Raw genomic sequence first — 22,817 nt, 5'->3', positions numbered from 1 at the left:
TAATAGGTACCAACGCACATGGATATATAAATATCGTGGCCAGGGCTAAAGCGCTATGGCTGAGCAGCTATAGAAGAAGATCAGCACTTCAGACAAGACTCCTGGAGTTGAGATCAAGTTCAGAAGCTCTTGCTCCCGGGATTTCCTCTCCATGCAGCCAGCCCAGGGAAACCGCAGATCCTCGGGGGACTGAGCGCAGGGCTCCTTCCCATCCCCCCCGCCTCGCTTTTTGGGTTTGGGTTGGGGCTTTTTTTTTGTTGTTGTTGTTGTTCTGTTTTGGGTTTTGTTGGTTTTCTTTTTTTCTCCCCCCCTTTGACCTCAGTATAAAGCGGGAGCTGGGGGGCGAGCGTCTTTTCGGAGCGACCGGCCTCCGGCCCTTGGCTACGCGCCCTTAAGCCGGGATGCCTCTCCCCGCAGCGCTGCTACCGGCGCTGCTCCTGGGGCTACTGTGGCCAGGGGGGATACGCGGCCGGTCGCCCCCGGGTCGCCTCCCCGCCGGTCCCCGCCAACGCCGCTGGGACGCGGCTCTTTTCGCCCGCTCCGTCGCTCGTCTCCCGGCCGAGCGCCGCGACGCCGCCCGCGACGGCGACTACCTCCTGGGCATCAAACGGTTGCGGCGCCTCTACTGCAACGTGGGCATCGGTTTCCACATCCAGGTCCTGCCCGACGGCCGCATCGACGGGATCCACAGCGAGAATCGATACAGTAAGCCGGCGACGACCCCCGCCGTGGGGCAGGTGAGCCGCTCCGCGCTAGCGGAACAGCCCCTAAGGACGGTTCCGCGGGCGCGGAGCGGCTCACCTGCCCCGCAGAGCGGTATGTGGCAGAAGGAGGGTGGGTGCGTGGCAGACCTCGAACTCCCCTAAAAAGTCCGTCCCCCCCCCCGCCCTTCCCCGGCACCGCGGTTCCCGGGTTCCCCCGGAGGTAGCGGGACGGCGGCGGAGCTCGCCCGGCGCTGCTCAGCTCCGTTCTGTCCCCTTGTAGCCGGCAGCATCAGGTGTTGGGGTTGCCTCAACATCTGGAGGGTCCCGCAGTGCCCTGGGCTGCCCGTTTGGGCTGCCCAGCTCTCCCCCAAATTTGAGAAGCATCTGCTGGGGACTTAACCCCGTGGCCCCAGGGCTCTGATATCCAACTGAAACAATAAGAGATCCGGGAGGGGGGATCTAAGCTGACTGATGACAAATGTTTCATTCGCCCCGAGCGCACTGGCTTATTTTAACCTCGTCTACACAGGAGGATGCCTGGGGGCAAAGTAAAAATAGATACTTGGCTAAAAGAAGAGGCGTCCCAGCGTGGGACATGGGGCAGCACGTGGAGCGTGAGGCTGGGGTTCTGTGGCCACCCACAGCACTCCTGGGGCACGGGTATCCACACCCCAACTGGGGCTGGGAGCCTTTGGGTGAGCGCAGCAGACACCACACACTCCTTCAGGGCACAGCCCTTTGTCCCCCTGATTCCTGCGTCTCCTCTCCAGGTCTGCTGGAAATCTCCCCGGTGGAAAGAGGAGTGGTGAGCATATTCGGTGTTAGAAGTGGACTCTTCGTCGCCATGAATAGCAAAGGCAAACTCTATGGATCTGTAAGTAGCCAATTGTATGCCTGGGGAGGGGACGATGGTCAGCTGGGGTGAGAGGTGTGCATGGTGCTAGAAGCTGCCCAAGCCCCCTCCTGGGTCAGGCAACACCAAGCAGCCCTTGCTGTCCTGCCAACAGAAAGTGTGCTGCCCACGGATGCTGTTCACCAAGCTTTTGAAGTAACACCCACCCTTTTGCGTTACACTTCCTTGCTTCCCCCATAAAACTACAGTCACCCAGCCATGGCTACCCACCTTGCCTACCACATAGACCAACAGAGTAGTCATTTGTGTGGCAAGAGCTCAAGCTAGCCTCAGTCCATATCTTTCTTGTATTTCAATATAAACAGCCTTAAGTGGGTATGGCAATCACTCACTCCATCTCTCAAAGGGCACTTGAACTTGTGATCAGCCATGCCCCCACAAATGACCTTTATGATGTGATGAATCAGTGCCTGTCACACAGCTATTGATCACTCTTTGTTAATGCTCTTGATGGGAGAGTCTGTTTCCATGACAGTTCAGCATCCTCAGGGTTTGGACTTCTATTTATAAGGTGGCAGATCTACTAGGAGACAATACAGGTATTTTTTTACATTGAATCTTTGAAAAAGATAGAGGCATCTTATAAAATATACTTGAGGTGGACAATAACAGTGCATGTCTTTGTCCATGTTGAGCTGTCCTCCTGCTTTTGAGTTCACCTCTGTATACGTTACTGTGATCAGCATCATTTCAAACCCACATTCCTGGATCTCCTTCCTTACCCATGGCTTTTCTATTCCATGTTTTCAAGTATGCTTTGAAGAAACTTGGCTGAGCTGAGGAAGAGCCAAACTATGTCAAAGTTAACTAGGGCATTTCCACATGAAGACACGAAGCATGCAGAATTATTTTCTGGGGCACCATTTCTGTTACAGAGGATTTGACTTATACAAAAGCCAGGCAGAATCAGTCACCAAATTGCAAATTTGCATAATTTCTTAGGAAAACTGCTGCTTTGGTGTCTTGGATAAGGTAATTCCCAGTGCAGTGTTCAGCTTGGTAGGCTGAGAGCTCTCTTACAAAATACTAGGCTTCTGCCCAATAATAAGGGACGAGATCATTTGTTACTCTGCAGATAACACACTTGTAACACCTGTCCCTCTTTGTACTTACTTGCAAATGAAACCTCTGCCTTTTATCAGCTCTGCTTTCCTGATCCATTAACATGTTATCCAAATCATTCCTTCAATTTTAAAACTAAAGAAGCAGATAATACTGTCTATGCTGAGTGTCTTTAAAATGCCTCTTTCTCCTTAAGCAACATGAACAAGTGCTAGCACTCAGATTTTTCTCAAGCATCTCAGGCAGTTTATTGCTGGTAGGACAACCACTGAGCAATTAGATGAGCAGGGCAACAGAATTGGGCTTGGGCCTTACCCCACTGCAGCTCTGTTAAAATGTGTCCCTCACAAGTGCAGACATAGCTGTGGGTGTCCTTCCCACCTTTAGGTGTACATGCCTGGCCTGGACACAGCATCCTTAATGATCCTCTGACTCCTGAGTCCTGTTTGAAGCTTCGTTTGGGCGACCACTTCAAAAGATTACTAAGTGGGGGGGAGTCAGCTGCACATTTCCCCACAGCACACCTTCTACACCTGGTAGCAAGAATATTTCCACACCTGATGTTTAAAATTCCTTCCCTCTCATTCTTTCCTTTTCATTTCAGACCCATTTCAATGACGAGTGCAAATTCAAAGAGATTCTCCTGCCAAACAACTACAATGCTTATGAATCCAGGATTTATCCCGGGATGTACATAGCCCTGAGCAAAAATGGAAGAACAAAGAAAGGCAATAAAGTATCTCCCACAATGACAGTGACACATTTTCTTCCTAGAATCTGAGACATCACCCTTCAGACCTACCTCAGCACAGGGGAAGACGCAGAACACGTTTGGGGAAAAGAAACATAGTGCACTTTTACTGGAGAGTTTTATGCAAGAGTAGGTGTAAGATATTTAAGTTAATTATTTAAATCTGTATATATTGCCACAAAATTTATTTATAGTTCCGATTTTTTTTTTTTAATTTCTGAAAACAAAACAAACCTCCAACCCAAGGTATTTCATTTCATGGTGCAACAGTAGAAGGTTTCTGTTTTGTGGTTTATTTAATTCGTTTCTAAGTTATCACAGGTGTGCTGCTACTCCATGTCCTAAACCAGGTGAAATTCAATTCCTCTATTACAATGTTTTGCACTGTTTGTGTGTTGTACGGTGTTTATCGTTGTACACATGTTTGTTTGTTTGTTTGTTATGGTGGCTTTATTCTCCTCTGTGTGTTTTCCAAACCCCCCGTGACTCCCAAAGAAGCTCTTGGCCTCCGAGAAGGAGCGGTGGCGGAGGTGCCTGGGTGGGATGCCAGCGCAGAGCCACACACAATGCTTGACCTCCTTTGTGCGGCGTTGCTATTTAATTGGAACAGTATCGGTTTACCTCGGTGCAGAAAGCACGGTGCTGAAGAGCTACCCCACAAATCTGTTTTTAGATCTGCCAGTGCTGAACTTTGAACTTTGCTGCAGTCCGTCTTCTTAGAGCTGCCAGGCACTAGAGAGGCTTAAACACCTATATAAACTCAGCAGGATTGGGGTTTTTTTTCTATTTAGATAAACAGGAGCATGCGATCTTTTGTGGCCCTTAATGGAAGTTTATATTTGATACAATTGCTTGGCATTAGGCTAAAAAAAATGTGTCTGTCCTTCCCCCAACAAGCGCACTGTGAAATGCTACCGTGAATCAATTATATTCTATTCAAATCAAATTCCCTTTCACATTTGGAGACTATATTCATTTTTCAAAGTTTGTGAAACTCTGTAATACTCATAAGTTTTTAAAAGGCAAAAGCATTTGCTGGTTTGTAGAAAACCCAAGCTCCACAGAGAGAATTTAGATTATCACAAGGAATTGGGGTTGTTTTGTACTATTTATTATTTTTGGTGCAGTATTTAGAAGGAGAAATATGCTGCTTTTTTCTGTCTCATTCCCTGACAAAGTTGATTAATTTCTACCTCACTAACTCTCAAAGCCAGTTTCCTAACAAGATCTGCATGGAAGGAAGGTACACTCTTTTCTGCTTGGTCTTACAGTTCTGGAGGAGGGCCTGGGGGAACAATCGTAATCCCAAATCTCTCTTTTTTTCCATATGTAGCCAAAAGTATTCAGGATAGAGTTGGTTGCATCCTATTTGAGCCTTGTCACGTTTGAGCTATCTTTACCCAGTGGTTTACTTTTAGTAAGGATAATCATGGTGAAAATATTTGCAGACAGCTGTCAGGCTGCAGTACTATATCGTCATCAAGTAACTCTATATTTTTCTTTATATATTTTGCAAGTGTAACTCATGTCTCTAATGTGATGAAGGAAAAGACAGTTTTGATTATGGGGGAATCACTAAAAGGATCCATTTGTCTTCTTTCTTTCTTTCTTTCTTTCTTTCTTTCTTTCTTTCTTTCTTTCTTTCTTTCTTTCTTTCTTTCTTTCTTTCTTTCTTTCTTTCTTTCTTTCTTTCTTTCTTTCTTTCTTTCTTTCTTTCTTTCTTTCTTTCTTTCTTTCTTTCTTTCTTTCTTTCTTTCTTTCTTTCTTTCTTTTTCTTTAAGATACATTGCCTTTGGGGCATCAATATGTTAAGTGGGAACCAGGACTAACCACAATGTTTGATGACTTAGAGGATGTTTACAGATCATCTTCCAATCTAAACTAGTTATTTCTGACTACATGCAAATCTGAGTTCAGTTTTGTTTTTTTTTTTCTCTTTACATTCCTACACAAAAACCTTTGTTCCTTTGTGATGGTATAGAGTTGCCTGTATCCTCTACTTACACATGACCTTGAAGACAAAATCTACTCACCAAAGTTCAGTAAGACTAGAGCAGATCAGGACCAGATCTTAAGCCAGCTGCTGTCAAAACAAAAATAATAATTAAGAAAAGGAAGACAAATCAAGAGAGAACACCTAGGAAATATCATGCCTAAGGAGTTTTAATATTTTTTTCTGTAATTTGGGGGATTTCTGTACTTTTTGTGTTTTCTATATGTGAGTAATCATTGTGTAATTATCACCACTACCTCTGACAACCGATGATTTTGTTCCAGATTTCAGATAGCAAAATCAGATCACAAAGATTTTCTCTGGGAATGGTTCTATTTTGTCACTTTTCACTCCATTAAATCCACAATTGACGGCCTCACACAAGATATGCTCAGAGGTAGTTGTTGTAACTTTGAAATATTGTGATAAAACCTTGATAACAATGTTATATGGTATGAGCTTTCACTATTTACCAGAATCTGTCTGTAGTTTTATACAGGTGCTGTTCCAGACTGTGGTGTATGTGCTGTGCACATTTAAATGCATAATAAATGATAAACATTTGCAACGTATGGCACCCTGGTATTGATTTTAACTCTTTAGAAGGGAATGCATGCTGCAATGAAAGACAAAAAAAGTGCTATTTCACTTTCCCAAAGACTGGGGAGTCTTTGCACCTATGCCAGCTACTTCACGAATGACAGCCTGGATTTCTTACTCAGCTAAAGTTCCCCCTGCTAAAGCTGGAATTTGTCCAGGAAAGCCCAGCTTCACGAGCTCGGTAACAGATACACACGCTTGCATCTGCCACACGCTAGTATTCGTACTTGTATCATTTGTGTGGCTATTAACGACGGCAGCTTTTCATGCAGCATCTGATATTAATGATCAGAGACACAAACCAGCTTTGGAGTTTATGTTGCTGGATGTCGATGTTACAAATGAAACCTGATTGCCTATTTTTTTGGCTTTAATGAGTGTTGCTCTCTCTCTGTGAAGTAGGACCACACTGATACAAGAGGTTGTAGGACTACCTGTTTGATTTGAGATACTGTCTCTTTTTGTAATTAGTGATTATACTCATACAAGTGTATAGAAATATGAAGTGCTTTGTAGCGCGCACACACCTTACGGCAAGATTCTTTTGCAGAACTTTTGCTTATAGACTCACACATATACACTTGTACACACAGGTGCACACTACATCAGATCTCCGTACTTTCAGTTTTACGCCCTTCCTAGGATTAGGGAAGGATATATAATGGGAATGAAAATATTCAGGTTTGATCTTACACATCTTGATGGCAAAGGGAGTTTGTTCAGATAAGTAAGGATCATAGAAAACAAAAAGACAGACCCCAAGATACAGACTTCTCCACTTTATTTTCCACTGAGTAATGCTCTTTTTCCTGTTCCTAGAAATGGGAAGGCAATAGATGATCTGGGAATGTCCAGTGCCCTCACTCTGAGTAAGAGCAATTTCTCTCTAAAGTTGTATAGGCTCTGTAAATACGTAGCACAAGTGGTTTTTTTAACTGGACAAGTATAGCTGCAGCGTGTTTAATACTCCTATGAATAGAACCAGAATAAATAGGCACGTAGACATATACAATCATTTTTCATAATTAACTTTTTGTTTGCTTGTAAAAAAGAACAAACATTAATTTGTGACTGCCAGGTCTTCCAAAATTATAACAAAAACTTATGGCCAGAGTTAAAAATCTTTTCAGCCTTGGAGAGATATCCAATTATCATTTTAAGATTGGAGATAAATCCTAAGACTTGTTTTTTAGGAAGGCGAGATTTCAGAGTAGTAGCTTTGCAGATTCATAGCACGTAAAGTACTGATGCTGCACATGTGGTCCTACCCACACAAAAACATAAGGGCCTGTTGCCACCACAGACAGAGCAGCTTGAGATGTCCCAGAGAACTAGAGAAATGTTCCTCCTCTGGCATCACCCATTTTTTGCTTCATTGATAAGCCAGCTTTCTGCACATTGCCTTTGGAGGTGGTAAAAGAAATGCGTTAAAGGTGAAAATGAATTTTAACCCTCAAAAATAGGCTCTGATACATTACATGTAGCAACATTTCTGAGATTACTGAGAGCATTGCCATGCTCCAGACATGCCCAGTGCTCCTGCCATCCTCTACCAAACATCACCTGTCACAAGTGGGGTCCCCCAGGGAGTGATATTGGGCCCAACTCTCTTTAGTATCTTCTTAAGTGATCTGGACGATGGGACCAAGTGTACCCTGATGAAGTTTGCTGATGATACCAAACTGAGCAGGGAAGTGGACACTTCAGAGGGAGAGCCACCCTGCAGGAAGACCTGGATAGTCTGGAAGAGTGGGCTAACAAGAAACGTATGAAGTTCCGCAAGGACAAGGGTAAGGTCTTGTGCCTGGGAAAACATCATCCAAGAGTGCAGCACAGGCTGGGATCTACCTGGCTTGAGAGTAGCTCGGTGAAAAGGTACCTGGGGGTCCTGGTGGACAACAAGCTCAACGTGAGTGAACAGTGTGTTGCTGTGGCAAAGAAAGCCAAGAAAGCTGCATCACCAAGGGCATCCCCAGCAGAGATAAAGGAGTCATTATCCCACTCTGCTCAGCACTCATCAGGCCACACCTGGAATACTGTGTCCGATTTTGGTCCTCGCTATACAAAAAAGATGTGGCCAGGCTGGAGAGGGCCCAGAGGAGGTCCCCAGGGATGGGCAGGGCACTGGGAAGCCCAGTGAGGAAAGGCTGAGAGAACTGGGGTTGTTCAGCCTCAAGAAGAGAAGGCTTAGGGGAGGCCTTATCACCATGTTCCAGTATTTAAAGGGTGGCTACAAGGAAGATGGAGACACACTCCCTTTTGACAAGGAGTCATGAGGAAAAGACGAGGGGTAATGGGTACAAGTTACTCCTGGGGAGAATCCAATTGGACACAAAAGGAAAATTTTTCACAATGAGAACAATCAGCCACTGGAATAATCTCCCCAGGGAAGTGGTGGATTCCACAACGTTGGACACTTTTAAGATTCAGCTGGACAGGGGGCTGGGCCACCTTGTCTAGACCAGGCTTTTGCCAGAAAGGTTGGACCAGGATGATCCTTGAGGTCCCTTCCAACCTGGGATTCTATGATTCTATGATTTCTCTGCACAGAACAACAGAGAATCTTTCCTGAGGATGGATTAATCCCTTCTGTAAGCCAGGCACATTTCCCCCCATCCAGTGATCGGTCCCGCCTGTTCTGTAGAATAAACAGAAGAGGAGCAGTGCCAGCCTGGCCCGGTGCCGTGTCCCTGCTTGCCAGGGGAAGGACAGAGACAAGGCTCCAAGCCCCATCGTTCATTTGCAGAATTGCATGTTATAAATGGTCCGTGCTTAACATTTTCTGACTCATCCGTGACATCTACCAAGTTGTCTGTATCTAATCTGTGCTAATAAAAATCAGCATGACAAAACACTGCCTTGTATATAAATAGCCACAGGTTTCAGCGCGGTCACTGAGTTTATAGTGCCAGATTCGGTTGTTCACACTTTACCACTTGGTTTCCACCGCAGTATGTTAACTGACCATGCAAGTGGCCAATTAAAGAGAGTCTGTTAAGGGGAGAGGACTCTTTTGATAAAGACTATCAAACACTTCAGCAAGAAAGTTAAAAGGAATTGCCTGAAACGCTGCAGCTCCCTTTATATGACACAAAGTATTGTTGCTTGCTGAGCACAGATGGGAACAAATTTTTAATGTAGAAAACCCAGTCTGAAGCTAAAAAAAACAAAACCAAAACCAAACCCATCCCAATTCTTCTTCTACCAAATAATCTAGATAGTACAAAATTGTAATACCTAGCTGTTTTCAGGCAATACAACAAGCAAAAGGGAGGCACAGCACGATTTCAGTTTCCTGTGCACCAACCATGATTTATGGACTTCAAACAAGAAATATTACCCTGAACTGTTTGTTTTAAAAATTGATTACTTAAAAAAAAAAAGCTTTATATGATGCCAAGAATTGTCTACGGCCAGTCATTTAAGGCAGACAATTTCTTAATATAAAACAATGACAATTTCTTATATTGTAAGTTTCATTATACATTAAAAAGAAGTTACTTAGAGATATCTATAGAACAGATTGACTGTCTTTTCATTTTTAAGACTATTTATATATACTTTAAAATTTATAAAATTCAAATAAATGTTCCTGAAAACTGACAATGATTGTTTTTTCCTTTTTGCAAGCATGTCAAAAATGGTGCAATCCCTTTTCAGTATGATATTAGAAGATATGTCTTGTCCATGCTAAAGACAAACTGAATTTTGAGAACCATTCCTTAGCAAAGTCTCCTGCTGCTAATGGACCTGCAACCTGAATGATCCCATGCTGGGATTGAAGCAAGGAAGTAAAATGAAGACAGTTGTTGATAGGTTCCTCATATGTTTTGTTACAGAGACAGAAATTATATAGTGAATAGGTTTTTGAGGAGAAAATAGTTCAGTGCCATGCTGGAGAATCAGATGTTAGTGTCATCTCTGCCACCAGGTAACCTGTAATGCCAGCAACATGGTGCAACAAGTGGTCCAGCCCTTCCTTTCCGAATGCCTGATGGGACACCACAAAGTGTGATGAAGATGGTGAGCACCTGAAACTTAACTCAGCTGCAGCTTTATTGTGGCTACATATGACGGTTAATGACAAGCACTATGAAGTACCATGCCAAGAAGGTTTCAACCTGGGCAGTTTTACATTAACGTACTTTTTTGACATTAATATTTCTGTGCTTTAGCTCCCCATTTCCAAGCTCTCATTAAACAGTGTCCAAATTTGTATCCGTTAATATATTAAAATTTGTGAGATGCACAGATACTGAGTTTGCAAGAGCATGGGATCAATAAGCTGTACAGCTTCCAGCTGAGCAAAATAAAACTGGGAATGGCTGTTCATTTAGTGAACACCATTTCTACTAGGCACTGAATGGGGCAGGATTCTTGACAAAAAAGGTGGTGCATGACCAGATTTTTGTTGCATGGGCAGGTTTAATTAAGTTTTTCTTAAATTCCGAGTGCTGGATTGACCGTGGGTATCTACTAGTGTCATTCTGTGTGTGTACATGCAATTACATTTTATTACTAATCATACTATTTTATTGTAGGTAGATACAGAAGTACCCATTCTCTATGACTCCCCAGGCTGTGTTGACCTTCACTATCGTTCATTCACACTACTTCATATAGGTTAAAGAAAGTGATTTAGTGATGTTTGTACCAATTAACATATTCCAGATTCAAATTGGTTGCTAATCAGGTTACCTCTGAAGTACAAATCAGATCTTTATCAGCTTAAAGGTATTTGGCAAGTGTCAAAGCCACTTGGTAAAACTCTGTGGTTTCTGGGGATCTACTATTTACATACTTTTTCATTATCTCCACAGCTACATCTGTTTGCTTCCAGTGCCTTCGAGAAAAGTGTTTGTAATGCTAGCTGGGGCCAATACAGCTGTTTAATGTCACTGAGGTTAAGGGTGCTTGTGAGAAGAAAGGAAGTACCACCTGTGGGATGAGCATCCATTAGAGATGAGAGAGACCCCAAGCTTCTGGGGATATTGTCGAAGAAGGTTAGCAGAAATGTCCAGCCGTGCACCTCTGACTGACGGCCGCTCGGCAAGTTCATCCATGAGGAACATTTTGGAGCTTTTATTGCACAAACCTCTTCTATAAGCTCTTTCACTTGGCCGGATGATAACTGGGTCCCCACTGTGATCCCTGTCGGTGGCGGGGATTGCCCCAGGCTGGCTCACAGCAGCTTGTGGCTGAACAGCACAGTGAGATGGATGGTCTCCACAGGGCTCCTTCATCACTAAGCCAAGACTGCTCCAGTGCCTCCCTGTGCCCACCATCAACACTGAAACCCAACATCATCATGGCTATTTCCCATGTGCAAGCCTGCTCCCAGCCCTGTGGCGGGGCAGCCTCCCCAGCCAGCAAAGACCAGGGAGAGCCTCAGCTCCTCCACCAGGCACCGTTCGGGGTGAGAACCACTGCTCTGTCAGGTGTTGGTGTCCCTCTCCTCTCCCTCCTGTTTAACATAGACCACCAAAGTGGCTCTGTATTACCTGGTGGGGAAAGGGCACGTTACAGCTCCCCAGCACTCACCTTCCATGTCGAATCCTGCTCTGAGAAACGTTGATACTACTGCAAGTAGGAGCTCGTCCATGAGGAGTTACACATTAACCAAGGCAGTTAAGTTGCTATCTCACCCATGTTGTCTTGCTCTGGAGCCAAAGTGTCTTTTCGTTGGTGCCTTTCCTTCAAATGAGGTTTGAGATAAGTGGGCTGATTTCCCTGGGCACGAGCGTTGCAGCCGGGAGGTTACTGCCATACGACAACCTCCGGTCCCCTGTGGTGCTTGCTCCGGGAGTGGCCGTGCCCACACAGCTAGGCAGGTTCAACCTGCCAACAGCCATAACTTTGGCTGCAATTTATTATCTTTTGGCTGCAATTTATTATTGCTTTTCCACAGTCCCTAAGGAAAATGACCTCAGTTGCCTTTTCCCTTGTTTTTGACCTTCCTCTGCCAGGGCAGGGTGACTGGCACTGCCTTTCCCCAGCAACCTTGCCCATGCCCAGCTTCCTCCTTGCATGCAGCAGCCTGCTTCTGCCCAGAGATATCCCCCACTCAACCCAGTACCCTTCCTTCTTCCACGTTATCCCATTTTGACATTTTTTCCTTTTGTTTTGCCATTTCTTTTTCCCTCATACTCCTGCTTTGATATTCTACTCTCCTTTTCTTAGTTGCATTACCTCATATCACCCTCCCTCTCTCTCCTGCCTTTTCTAGTCTTTCTCCTTCCCTGAGATCTCTTGTTAGATATTATTCTGGAGACCTTGTTAATCATGTTAAGCCCAAAGATACTGGACCTGCCTGCTGTGGCTAGCATGGGTCAGAACAGCGGTGATGCAAACTCTGCCAAAAGGGGAGCGACTTGTGTCTATATCCGACCCTGTGACTCAGGTTTGTTCCCACAAATGTTAATATGCAAGGACTATCTGCTAGACCCTTGTCAGGGTGCGTTTATTCTCATAGAATCATGGAATGGTTTGAGTTTGAAGGGACCTTTAAAGGTCATCTAGTCCTACCTGCCCTGCAATGAGAAGAGACATTGGAACAGGCTGCCCAGGGATGTGCTTGTATTTCAAAGATGTGTAGATGTGGCACCTAGGGACATGGTTTAGTAATGGACTTGGCAGTGCTAGGTTAATGGTTGGACTTGATCTTAAAGGTCTTTTCCAACCTAAAGGATTCTATGATCCTTCAACTAGATCAGGTTGCTCAGAGCCCTGTCCAACCTGACCTTGAATGGTTCCAGGGACTGGCCATCTACAACCTCTCTGGGCAACCTGTTCCAGTGTTTCACCACCCCCATTGTAAAAAAATTCTTCCTTATATCTAGTCTGAATCTACCCTCTTTTAGTTTAAAAATCTTTCTTACTGCTCTGGTCCATATCTGCCCTTGGTTTTCATCTTCTGCATTAAGTTCAAGCTCCTTTTCAGGTTAGCACAGAACTTTTCACTTGCCTGTATTTTATTTTGACCCACATAATTCCTTTCCCTCAGTCCTTTGCAGTTTCTTTCCCCAGTGTGAGGGCTGCACAGGTAATCAAACCAGCTTTCAGCGAGCAATGGCCTAGCCTCAGTGGTGGAGAGATCAACACACGCATCTGTCTGAAGAACAAAGTGTATTAGGCACAAAGCACAGCAGAAGCAGGATTAGACCATCAAGTGTCTGTTTACCAGCCAGAAAAGCATAAAACCCAGGTCCTTTGTGCTCCCTGATATGTTATCAGATATGATTCACTGGATCGTATCTGTTTTGGCAATCAAAGTGTGGGCAATTCAGCACAGGTTTTTTTTAGCATGCTTAGGATGGTCAAGGAAAAGCACTTATGTATTTATAGAACTATGTAAGTTATAAATATATCTATGATAGTCTTATGCCGTGCAAAGGAGGTATGCCTTGATGGAATAATCAAAGCAAAGTGTATTTTAAGCAGAAAGATATCTATATAGATGGCCATCTCTACACATAGCTTTGTGTTAAATAGTGATTACATTTTAAAGAACTTGAATGTAGAAACACTGCTGAAGTCAGATCTATAAATGGAAACCTAAGGAATTACAGAGTAAGACAAACTGAAAGTCTTTGACCTCAAAGTTCAGAAATTTAGCATCTTGAACAAATCTTTAGTAATACTAGTCACACCCAAGACCGTGACTTGTTTTAAAATTAATTCTTGCTATTTATTTTGCTCATTTAAATATATATTATATACATATATACAAAATTTAAATTATAGAATAGGTATTCTAGCCATAAAATACCATGTTATTTCATGCCTTGGCAAATAACTCCTGGAGTTAATATTTCGGATTAATGATTAGTAAATAGCAAAGAATGTGACTTCATGGAATGAGGTACTTCATATGATTGTTCCTCAGGCTGTAATAGACTAGAGCTTGTTCAGTAAATTTTATATTTTTGGAATACATCTTAGTCCAAAATATGGAATAAAACAGTAAATACAAGCACAATGGTTAATGTGTTGAAAGTCTGTCAAAATACTTCCTGAGGTTAAAAATTGAGACATTTCATTTCAGTCTGGGGCTTTTACACTTTTTATTGACAAGTAAATATCACAATGGCAATGTTCACACTAGAAAATTGACTGTAATTACCATGTTTCTAAATAAAGTCCTCCTATGCATACCTGGGTGGCCTTAGTAAAATAATTAGCGCATATCATTAGGACTTACTTGGATCCTTTAAGCCTCAGCTTACTGGTGGTCACAGGTACACAGCAAAATGAAGAACAGAAAAATAGACTAGTTAAAATATTTTGTGAATAAAGGGTGAAAAATCAACAAATACCTCTTTGGGTTTTAACTGGTGGAAGAAAGGTCTCCTGATACTTTCTGCTTACAAGTCAGGTGAGTGCAAATTGGTGTCCTCACAGAATGAGGGAAAGCATGTACTTGGAAGCATATTCGACATTATTAGTTTAAAGCTCAGTGTTTAAACAAATGTTCTTGCTCTTCTGCAGAACAAAAATCACAGAAAATAAATAAGGCTACCAGTGCAGTCATTGAATGACCCACACTGAATTAGAGATTAATAGTCATGAAAATATTCTGCTGTAATCACTTTGTTGTGACTCTTACATAAAGGTGAACAGATGTAGAAACAAGGACTATATATGCATTTAATAAAAAGTTGTATATGTTCAGGTGGGTACCATAGCTGCAGGTTGAAAATGATCATATTCACTTCTCCTGGTGACATAAATCTGAGGTTTCCTTCTATTAGATTTTTGGAAGATAATGTGGTATAAATTTGCATTTGTTCATTGTTTACACTCTCCAAAAGTTAATTAAGAAATTTATGGAAGCAAATATGCATCCGCTTGCCGATTTGTTCTGATTCTATTTATAGAAGCATCAAACATGCTGTCCTCTTGTTTCTGCGGAAAGCTCCACTAGCTTTACAGATGTCTACTGATTTCATAGGGACAGTCGGGCACTCACCTGTACAAGTTGCTGTGTTAACAGAATTGCCTTTACATGTGACCTTCAATAAAAATATTTCTTTATGTTGGTGGTGGGAGTGCACTAGAGGATATATTCCTGATAAAAGGGAAGAGTGCATGAACTGACAGTCATAAATCCACATTTAAGGCAGAACCAGCACAGATCCTTTATACGCTGTGCTGAAGGATCACAAAAAAGTAAACAGCTGCAGCTCTATGAAGGTGTGTATAGATATAAACATATATATATACTTAAAAATACCTCTGCTAGCTATCAATATCTATTTATTTTTTACCTTTCATGAGGATCTATAAAATTTCACTGAAGTGTGCAGTTTACAGCTTTGTTCAGAACAGTGACACTAAAGGAGCATCCACTCAATTATTCTGTCAAAGCAAATATTAAAACCAGTCAATGCTAATTCATTTTATAATTGACACAAGCACTTAAAGAATTGAACTACTCTAGAAGTCTGTTTAATGACACACAGCTTCAGGATATTTTTGTGGCTTTCCCATCTATTTTCTATAAATAAACTCCACTTGTAAGTTAATGGAAATAGTCAGAAAGGCTAATTTAGTTTTTAATAAATAGACAGCCACAACAATGTTGGTAATAAAATGATGTACAACAAAGAATAGCTTGTGGTAAAAATGTTATTTTTTTTCCTGCTAAGGAGATTACAAGGTTATAATTTGTAAAATAAGCATATTCCTGTTAATTAAATTAAGGACTTGGGCTGCATAAGCAAATATCTATCACAGGAGAGAAAGAGAGAGAGGGAGAGGGATGCTGAGTTTCACACATAATTTGTTTCTGGCTACTTAGCAGGGCTATGACAGACATTCGCTAAGTAGAAAGCAAACATTTACTATTTAGTTCACCTATCCAGCTAACACCTATAAGCCTCTATTAGCAAAAGCTGCCTCCTTTGGCAGAGTGGATGGTTTGTTGTGAACAACTTTTACTCTGATGGCTTTAAAAGAGCATTTGCTGCTAATTTAAAGATGTATCAGCACTGACTAAGTAACAAACATACTCTTACAGTGATATAATTTATAGTTGCAGTATATATTGCAGCCTTGATTTAGGTCTACTGAAGCAAGAAGGGGAGCTTCTATTGACTTCAGTAAAGTCAAGCCCTAAATCAAATGGTGGAAAGGAAATATATTCAGCATGTTGACCCAGATCCGTATACCAAAATAATCAATCCAAAGAATCCGCACTCAGCCTTGCACAGGTGCATGATGAGTGTCTTTATAGGGTTTGGAAAAGTCTTCCCCACATTGCCTGCTCCCTGAAATGCAAGGTAAATGGCAGTCTTTCTTTTCCAAGAATGAATGGTTTTGCTCTATCCAGCTGTCTCAGATCTGCAACTCATGCTCAAGGTGAGCTCCAGGGCAAAACAAGCCATACCCCTCCAAGGAAGAGGGGAACTCTCTTTTGGGAGTCATGGCTGCACGCCCCACTCATGCCTGTGTCTAAAACTTGCAACTTCAGCTAACTGCATTCAACAAGGAGTCTTGTCTTAGGGAGGCATTAATGCAATTTTGCTAAATGTCAGCTCAAAATCATAGCAGCCCAAACAAAGCAGGAGGAATGCTGTGTCATGGCATGGGCCGCAAACTGGCAGAGCACACTGGAAAATAACAAAGCGATTTCAACTCAAGTTTTGCAGGAATGTGTTCCTAGGGAGGAGAAGGGGAGGGAGAACTGATGGACTTGGATGGGAACGGGCTCTTTGAAAACCTGTCTTGTCTAAGATACGGTACTTTTTTGAAATGAGAGAATAAAATGGGACATTCCCTCATTTCTGTGTTTATTTAAAAAAAAATGCAATGGGTGGGCACTGATGTAGTAAAAGCATTATTTAGATGGAGGTTTTAGACCAAACTGAGTACCACAGAGAGATGAGCTGATGAATTCCTGCTACACATTCTGCCAGTTTGGTCTAAAAGCTCTCTATAGATAATGTTTTAATTGTGTTTTAATTTATCCTATCCCTAACTCAAATAGCTCAACATGAGACCCAATTGGAAAGCAGGGAAACTGTGAATTTGGAAAATCCTTCATCTTATGTCCTAAGTAGCAAACTCTTATGTTTAACATAGCAATCTTAAAGCCCCAAACCTGCTTATTCATGAGGTAGGTCGCTGGCACCAGGCAGCATGACCAATACAGCATTTCCCTGGGAAGACATGGCCAACTCTCTAAATCAAACAGCATCTCAAAAAACAATGGCATTTTTTGCCAAGTCTTTCAAAAAGTAATGATGGTTACTCCCATTTCTGGGTAAGAACATGCATACTGCTTCTGAGCTGTGACACTAAGAAGTTTTCCATAGACATTGCTTCCATAAAGCAGTTTTTGAATGATAATGACATTTTGTCACTCCTTATAAGGACTGAAGTTGAATCTAGAAGTAAAATGTAATAAAATATGAGGCTAGAGAGACAGGAATTAGTAAGATTTGTGTCTGAACTGACCCCACCACATCTCCTTTGATTGACAGGATATCCTCAGCTCTTTCATGGTGGGCTGGGGGCACCCAGCACCATAGCAAAGCCTTCACACACTCCTCAGCAGGTCTTGAATCAGCTTCCAAGAACAAATGCTGGTTCCCAGCCTCGGCTATTCCTATGGCAACACAGCAAAGTCTGTGGGGCCAGCCTGCTTATTCTTTGAAGGTGAGTAAAAAGAAAATGAATAAAACAATCACCAAAGCAAGTAACAAGTTAACAACATACAATTTCAAGCCAGCTAAAGAGAAAGAAGAGTGGCATTTGTAAGTGATGTGCGTCCTGCTGATCTTTTGTAAAGCCAGCTGTGAAACATAGCTGCAAAGTCTGTTTATAGGTAGGTGTGCAGGCTTCCAGATGTGTGAGTGTAAAGCCTGCAGACATCAAAAGGACTGACATTAAAAACCATTACCTGAACAGCACCTTTACATATTTCAAAGGGAAACCAGCTGAACTTTCCCTGTAATCACTATCTTGCAACATCCCTTTAATGAACCAGCTAGTACAGGATCGTTGTGTCAGCCAAATAAAGAGGGTTCTGGTATTTTATTTTCTTCTACTAGGAGTTGTTAATGTCTGTAGGTTCTCTCACAGCCCTGCTGTTCATGTGGGAGATTGAATGGGATTACAGAGCAGCATCAAGTTGGAAAAGGCAGACTCAGCAAAGCCGTCAAGGGGCATGGTGGGCAAAATCTGTGTCCATAAACTGGAAATGTGGAAAGGCCAGCACTCAGATCTTGGGATAAAGGGAAACATGAGCTGATAAACCCCTCACAACTGCACTTGGCATTTTGTAATTTGGTTACTTTACTTTCTGGAGCTTAAGAAATCACCTTGTAGCTCAGGATGGTTGAATGTTCCATGACAGTAACATGGGACTTTGTAAATTGCCTACAAAGAGATGATTACTTTTATTAATTAATTAACCTGTGATCAACTGTTCAGCATGCCCATGCAAACAGTACCCAGTGGATACTTTCTAATATGAATCTAGAATTGTGGCTGGTACCTGTTTCAAAGAGAAAAGCTGTTGAACTTTCTGTATTTAGGATGTGCACAGACATGGTGTTTCCTACCCTTCTGGGCAAGTGGCTCCCTAATTCATACACTGGCATTTCTGTGCCTTGGCTGAGTAACCTACGCATTTAAAAATGACTCAAAGTTTGCTTCTAAAGCGTTCCTGATCAACCATCCAAACAAAAAATATTTTTGCTCTGTAGTGTTCACAGAAAATGATTTGGCAATTACATTTGTAAGATATTCAGTGGATAAAAAAATACAAATGGATACCTCTGTCACTTTATCCATCTTTTCCTCTCTTACACTAATGTGGCGGTGAATCAAGAAGGGACACAGGTTTTCTGTAGACAGGAGATTTAAGACCCACATGAGTCACATTGTTTAACAAAACCATTAAGGAACCATCTTGTCCTGTGATCCCATGGATGAGAAATTCATTTCAGAATTAGCTCCTACTTGCTGTATTGCATTCCAGATAAGAGGTTCATTCTTTAAACTCTGATTCTATCTTCTCTAGTCCCAGAAAAATCTCAAAACCGTAAACCAGCTGTAAACAGGAGCATCTACCCACAAGATTTCTGAGATATGTGACCTGCCTCATTTCCCTATTATGACTTTGTATGATTTGCAGTTTTCTGACTGGGAAAACTGACATTTTCCCAAGAGGAAATTCGGGGATGTTGCCACATTCATCCCTTTTGATCCACATATAGTTTTTTTTATCTATAAGCCTGCTTTGCATACCTACCTTGGTAGCTTTCCCACAAGTAAATAAGAAATCATTGATAATCCCCTCCATAATTCCTTAGACCTACACTTCAGAAACATGAGAACAAAGAGCTAGAAATCACCTTGTAAACAGAGATCAGCTCCCACCAAGAGCAGGCAGACTGATATAAAAGCTCAGGTGAAGAATTCACTGCAGTTTGGTTCACACTCTTCACTTCATTACCCTAAGCTGGCAGGGCAATGAATTGGGATATGAAGGACAGAGTCAAAGCATCTAAAGTGCATAGTAAAACATTACCATGCTTTCTGCTGAGCAAACAAATGAAATCTATAGTAGAGTTCATCAGATGCCATGTCAAGATTTGAAATTCATTAATTTCAGACCTGTTGTCTGTCATGCACAGAAAAAAATATTTATTTAAGAAAACAAATATGGTATGAGAAACATGAATTGTTCCAAAATTGCCCCTAGGTGCTGAGGACCTAGCATCCACACTGGACACAGTTCAAGGTGTTTGCTTCAGGCAAGGTACCCTTGCACTGCTGGCGAAGATGCTCACAGGCACAAGCAGCTCTCCTCCCACCGTGGGCTCAAAGTAAAGGCCTGCAAAACAAAATCATTGCCAGTCTTCTCATGATATTTCCAGGTTTTTTGCTTTGCTTTACTCAGTTTGATATATAATGTGAGTGCACGAAGTCGATCTGGTTTCACTGGGCTGTAATGTCCCATACATGAGCAGCTAAGTGGAAGCAGTCAATCTGCCCTTTCCTGTGAGGATCAGTCCTGAGAAACAAAAGGTTATTTATTTTCCATTGCTTGTTCAGTCCTTCTAACTAACACCATCATGAGAAATAAAACTGGTTTATTTTTTTACTTTCATTTAGGAGCTGGGAAGGTGGCTAAAGACCATCCATAGCTCAGCGTTAATATCAAAATTATATAAATGCAATCTGACAAACTAATTAAGTTCTAAGCACTCCTTGAAAACTATGGGAAGAGGAAATGTTTAGCTCTATACGAGCAGCCGCTGACTGGCTCATAAACAGGCCCACAGTAGCCTATTTAAAGAACATTGCAAACACTTTGGACAATGTGCATTTTATTAGGAAAAGGAAGCACTGAAGAATCAACTATAATATACACAGCAGGAAAAAGTAAACGCATTAACTGACTTTAATGCGGATAAAAATGGTGGCGCAGGGAGAAATTCTGTTTCAGAAAGGTCATTCATTTGCCTCTGCATTCCTTCCCCACATTTACATGCTGCTCGCTGGATTCATCAAAGGTCTTCATTATTCGCTCTTGGCACGCATAAAACAATCACTTTCAGATATAATGACCTAATTACTCAAACAAGACAAATGAAAACAAAATGGCAGTTATTTACTTCAGATGTTAGCATTTAGCAGCCCTTCAGAAAAGAGGTTTAAAGGACTTGTAGCACATGTTTAAAATGTGAGAGCCGGTATCACCTAACAGGGTGGGTTTTGATGACTACAAGCACTGGTGAGGATTCCCTTCTACTGTGACTCTTGGGCTGCCCCAACTTACATTCCTCTCCCTATGGACCAGGTAGCCTTGAGCAGCTGCAGAACAAGGATGTTTTCACTGTGTTTCTTCCCCAGATTCCCTGTGGTCAACCCCAGCTCATCCTGCAGGCCCAGGGCCAGCCCGGGGCTTTCTGTGACACTAGGACCTCTACACAACTGGGGAAGCCCCAACAACCAACCTTACCTTTAAAGATAATTTCTGCTCCCTCTATAACCTTTTTCTACTGTCCAAGCAGCACAAATATCAGATGTAACAAGGGAAAGTTTTAGAGTAAATATTTGTAAATTAATGCATAACTGGGGTGATTTATTGCTCAGATTTGCTGTGTCTGAAAAAGAGATGTGGTTCAATAGGTGAATCATTAAGGTTCTTGTTTATTTTGTGATGTTCTGTGGGATGGCATAGTAGTAATGATGTAATCACTACCAGTAAATATCACAGTCAGGCAATGACTCACTTAAAGCTCACATGATTAGAGAAAAAAATAGATACTGCTGTTATTATGAAGCTTATCAGTGCTGTGTCATATGCATAACTGTAATAATTGTCTCAATTAAAAAGAGTTGCTCCTGGGGACAAGAGTCAAAGCATGAACTTTTGAGCCCCTCTGCACTTCCCCCTGCAGAGATGTATTTTGCTTGCCAATCCAGTACCTCTGCAAATGTGGAATATGTGTCTAGTGTTAGTAAATGCTCACAAATATTACATAGCAGTTTGCTTGAGCCTGTGATATTCACATCAATATGCACCGTTATAGAAAGATCTAGCTCATTTCCTAATTACTAAGCATTTCACACTGGATGGCAAATGAAAGGCTTAAGCCCCAGTGGGATCATATGTGTCTGACCCACAAATAATTGTTTGACATCAGAAGGTTTATTATCTCCTAGCAGGAATGAGAAGCATATTTCTTAATAGGTTCCCCACCCTGGGCAGTGCAAGCCTTCCTTTGAAGAGTGTCTCTATGGTAATTGATGTTAATGAGCAGCAAGCCAAGGAGAAACACTGGGTCACCAGGTAGGAAGCCCCCCAAGAGATAATCTAATTACTCTCCAAAACAAATTACTTTCAACCAAAACAAATTACTTTCAATCACTCTGCAACAGATAAGATCAGTGGAGGGACCTCAAAGCTGATGACAGCTGGAGACTGAGGCTTCACGAGTTTATGGATTGATCGCCTTTCTCTTTGGTCCGTTTTGTTGAATGACAATGGATTGACAGAAAACTGGAGCCAAGAACTGAGCTCCCTTTCATTTCATTCAGATGAATGCAGAGGACCTGCCAACTTGATGCTCTTTGCTATGTGGCTCATTGATCTAAAATTGGAAAAGCTGTAGCCATGCATGTTCACATCTGTAACAGGAGAAAAACTCTCTAGGAATAAGTGTTCAGGCTGGGAGACTATAAAATCCACTCATTGTCTGTGCATCATTATGCTAGGAAGCATAAGGAAAAACATAACATTGTTGCTTATTTGCTCAGGCACATAAAATGTGAGGCAAAATTCAGCCTTCATTCTGATGAGGCCTTAACAGGCCTAAACCATAAATATTAATTGATACTCTAATAATTTACTACCAAGAATTGTTGCCAAATGTTTGACTATTCCCACTGAAGTAAATGAATTTTTTCCACGGAAGGCATAATTGGGCCTTAGCTCCTTTTCTTAATAAAGTGTTAACAATATTGTTCTGAACATTACCTTCTTATTATTGTTAATATTAATACTAATATTAATATTAATAATCAGTACCATATGGTGAAGTCAGCCTGAAATACAAACTAGCCATGACAAACCACCACATTAACCAAGTAGTAAGATCTGTTTCAGTGCAAAGTTGTGACTAGACATAACTGGAAAGTCTTATCATCTCCTAAGGACAGTGCAGAAGGAACTTAGGTAGCAAGGGTTATAAATTACCAGCGACAACTGTAGTTGATATGACTGTCGCTACCTTTCTCAGGAAATCAAGAGTTAAAATGCAGCACTAAAGGAAATGT

At 42.0% G+C, this 22,817-nt stretch overlaps 1 protein-coding gene across 1 annotated transcript; it reads left to right on the top strand.

Moving 5' to 3' along the window:
• The first annotated feature begins 401 nt into the window (after positions 1 to 401).
• Positions 402 to 3,460, top strand: FGF4 (fibroblast growth factor 4). The gene is made up of 3 exons (XM_074842444.1): positions 402 to 705; positions 1,475 to 1,578; positions 3,284 to 3,460. The coding sequence occupies exons 1-3, from the start codon at positions 402 to 404 to the stop codon at positions 3,458 to 3,460; spliced, it is 585 nt and encodes a 194-aa protein (XP_074698545.1).
• The last annotated feature ends 19,357 nt before the right edge of the window (positions 3,461 to 22,817 follow it).

Source organism: Strix aluco, chromosome 16, assembly GCF_031877795.1.
Source record: "Strix aluco isolate bStrAlu1 chromosome 16, bStrAlu1.hap1, whole genome shotgun sequence".
Lineage (NCBI taxonomy): Eukaryota > Metazoa > Chordata > Aves > Strigiformes > Strigidae > Strix > Strix aluco.
This window is presented reverse-complemented; position numbering and strand designations above follow the sequence as displayed.

Bases quoted from the DNA above. Each gene is read 5' to 3' on its own strand.
- FGF4 (XM_074842444.1), top strand. From the start codon at position 402: ATGCCTCTCCCCGCAGCGCTGCTACCGGCGCTGCTCCTGGGGCTACTG. The intron at 706-1,474 runs GTAAGCCGGCGA...TCTCCTCTCCAG, and splicing joins CCACAGCGAGAATCGATACA to GTCTGCTGGAAATCTCCCCG. The intron at 1,579-3,283 runs GTAAGTAGCCAA...TTTTCATTTCAG, and splicing joins AAGGCAAACTCTATGGATCT to ACCCATTTCAATGACGAGTG.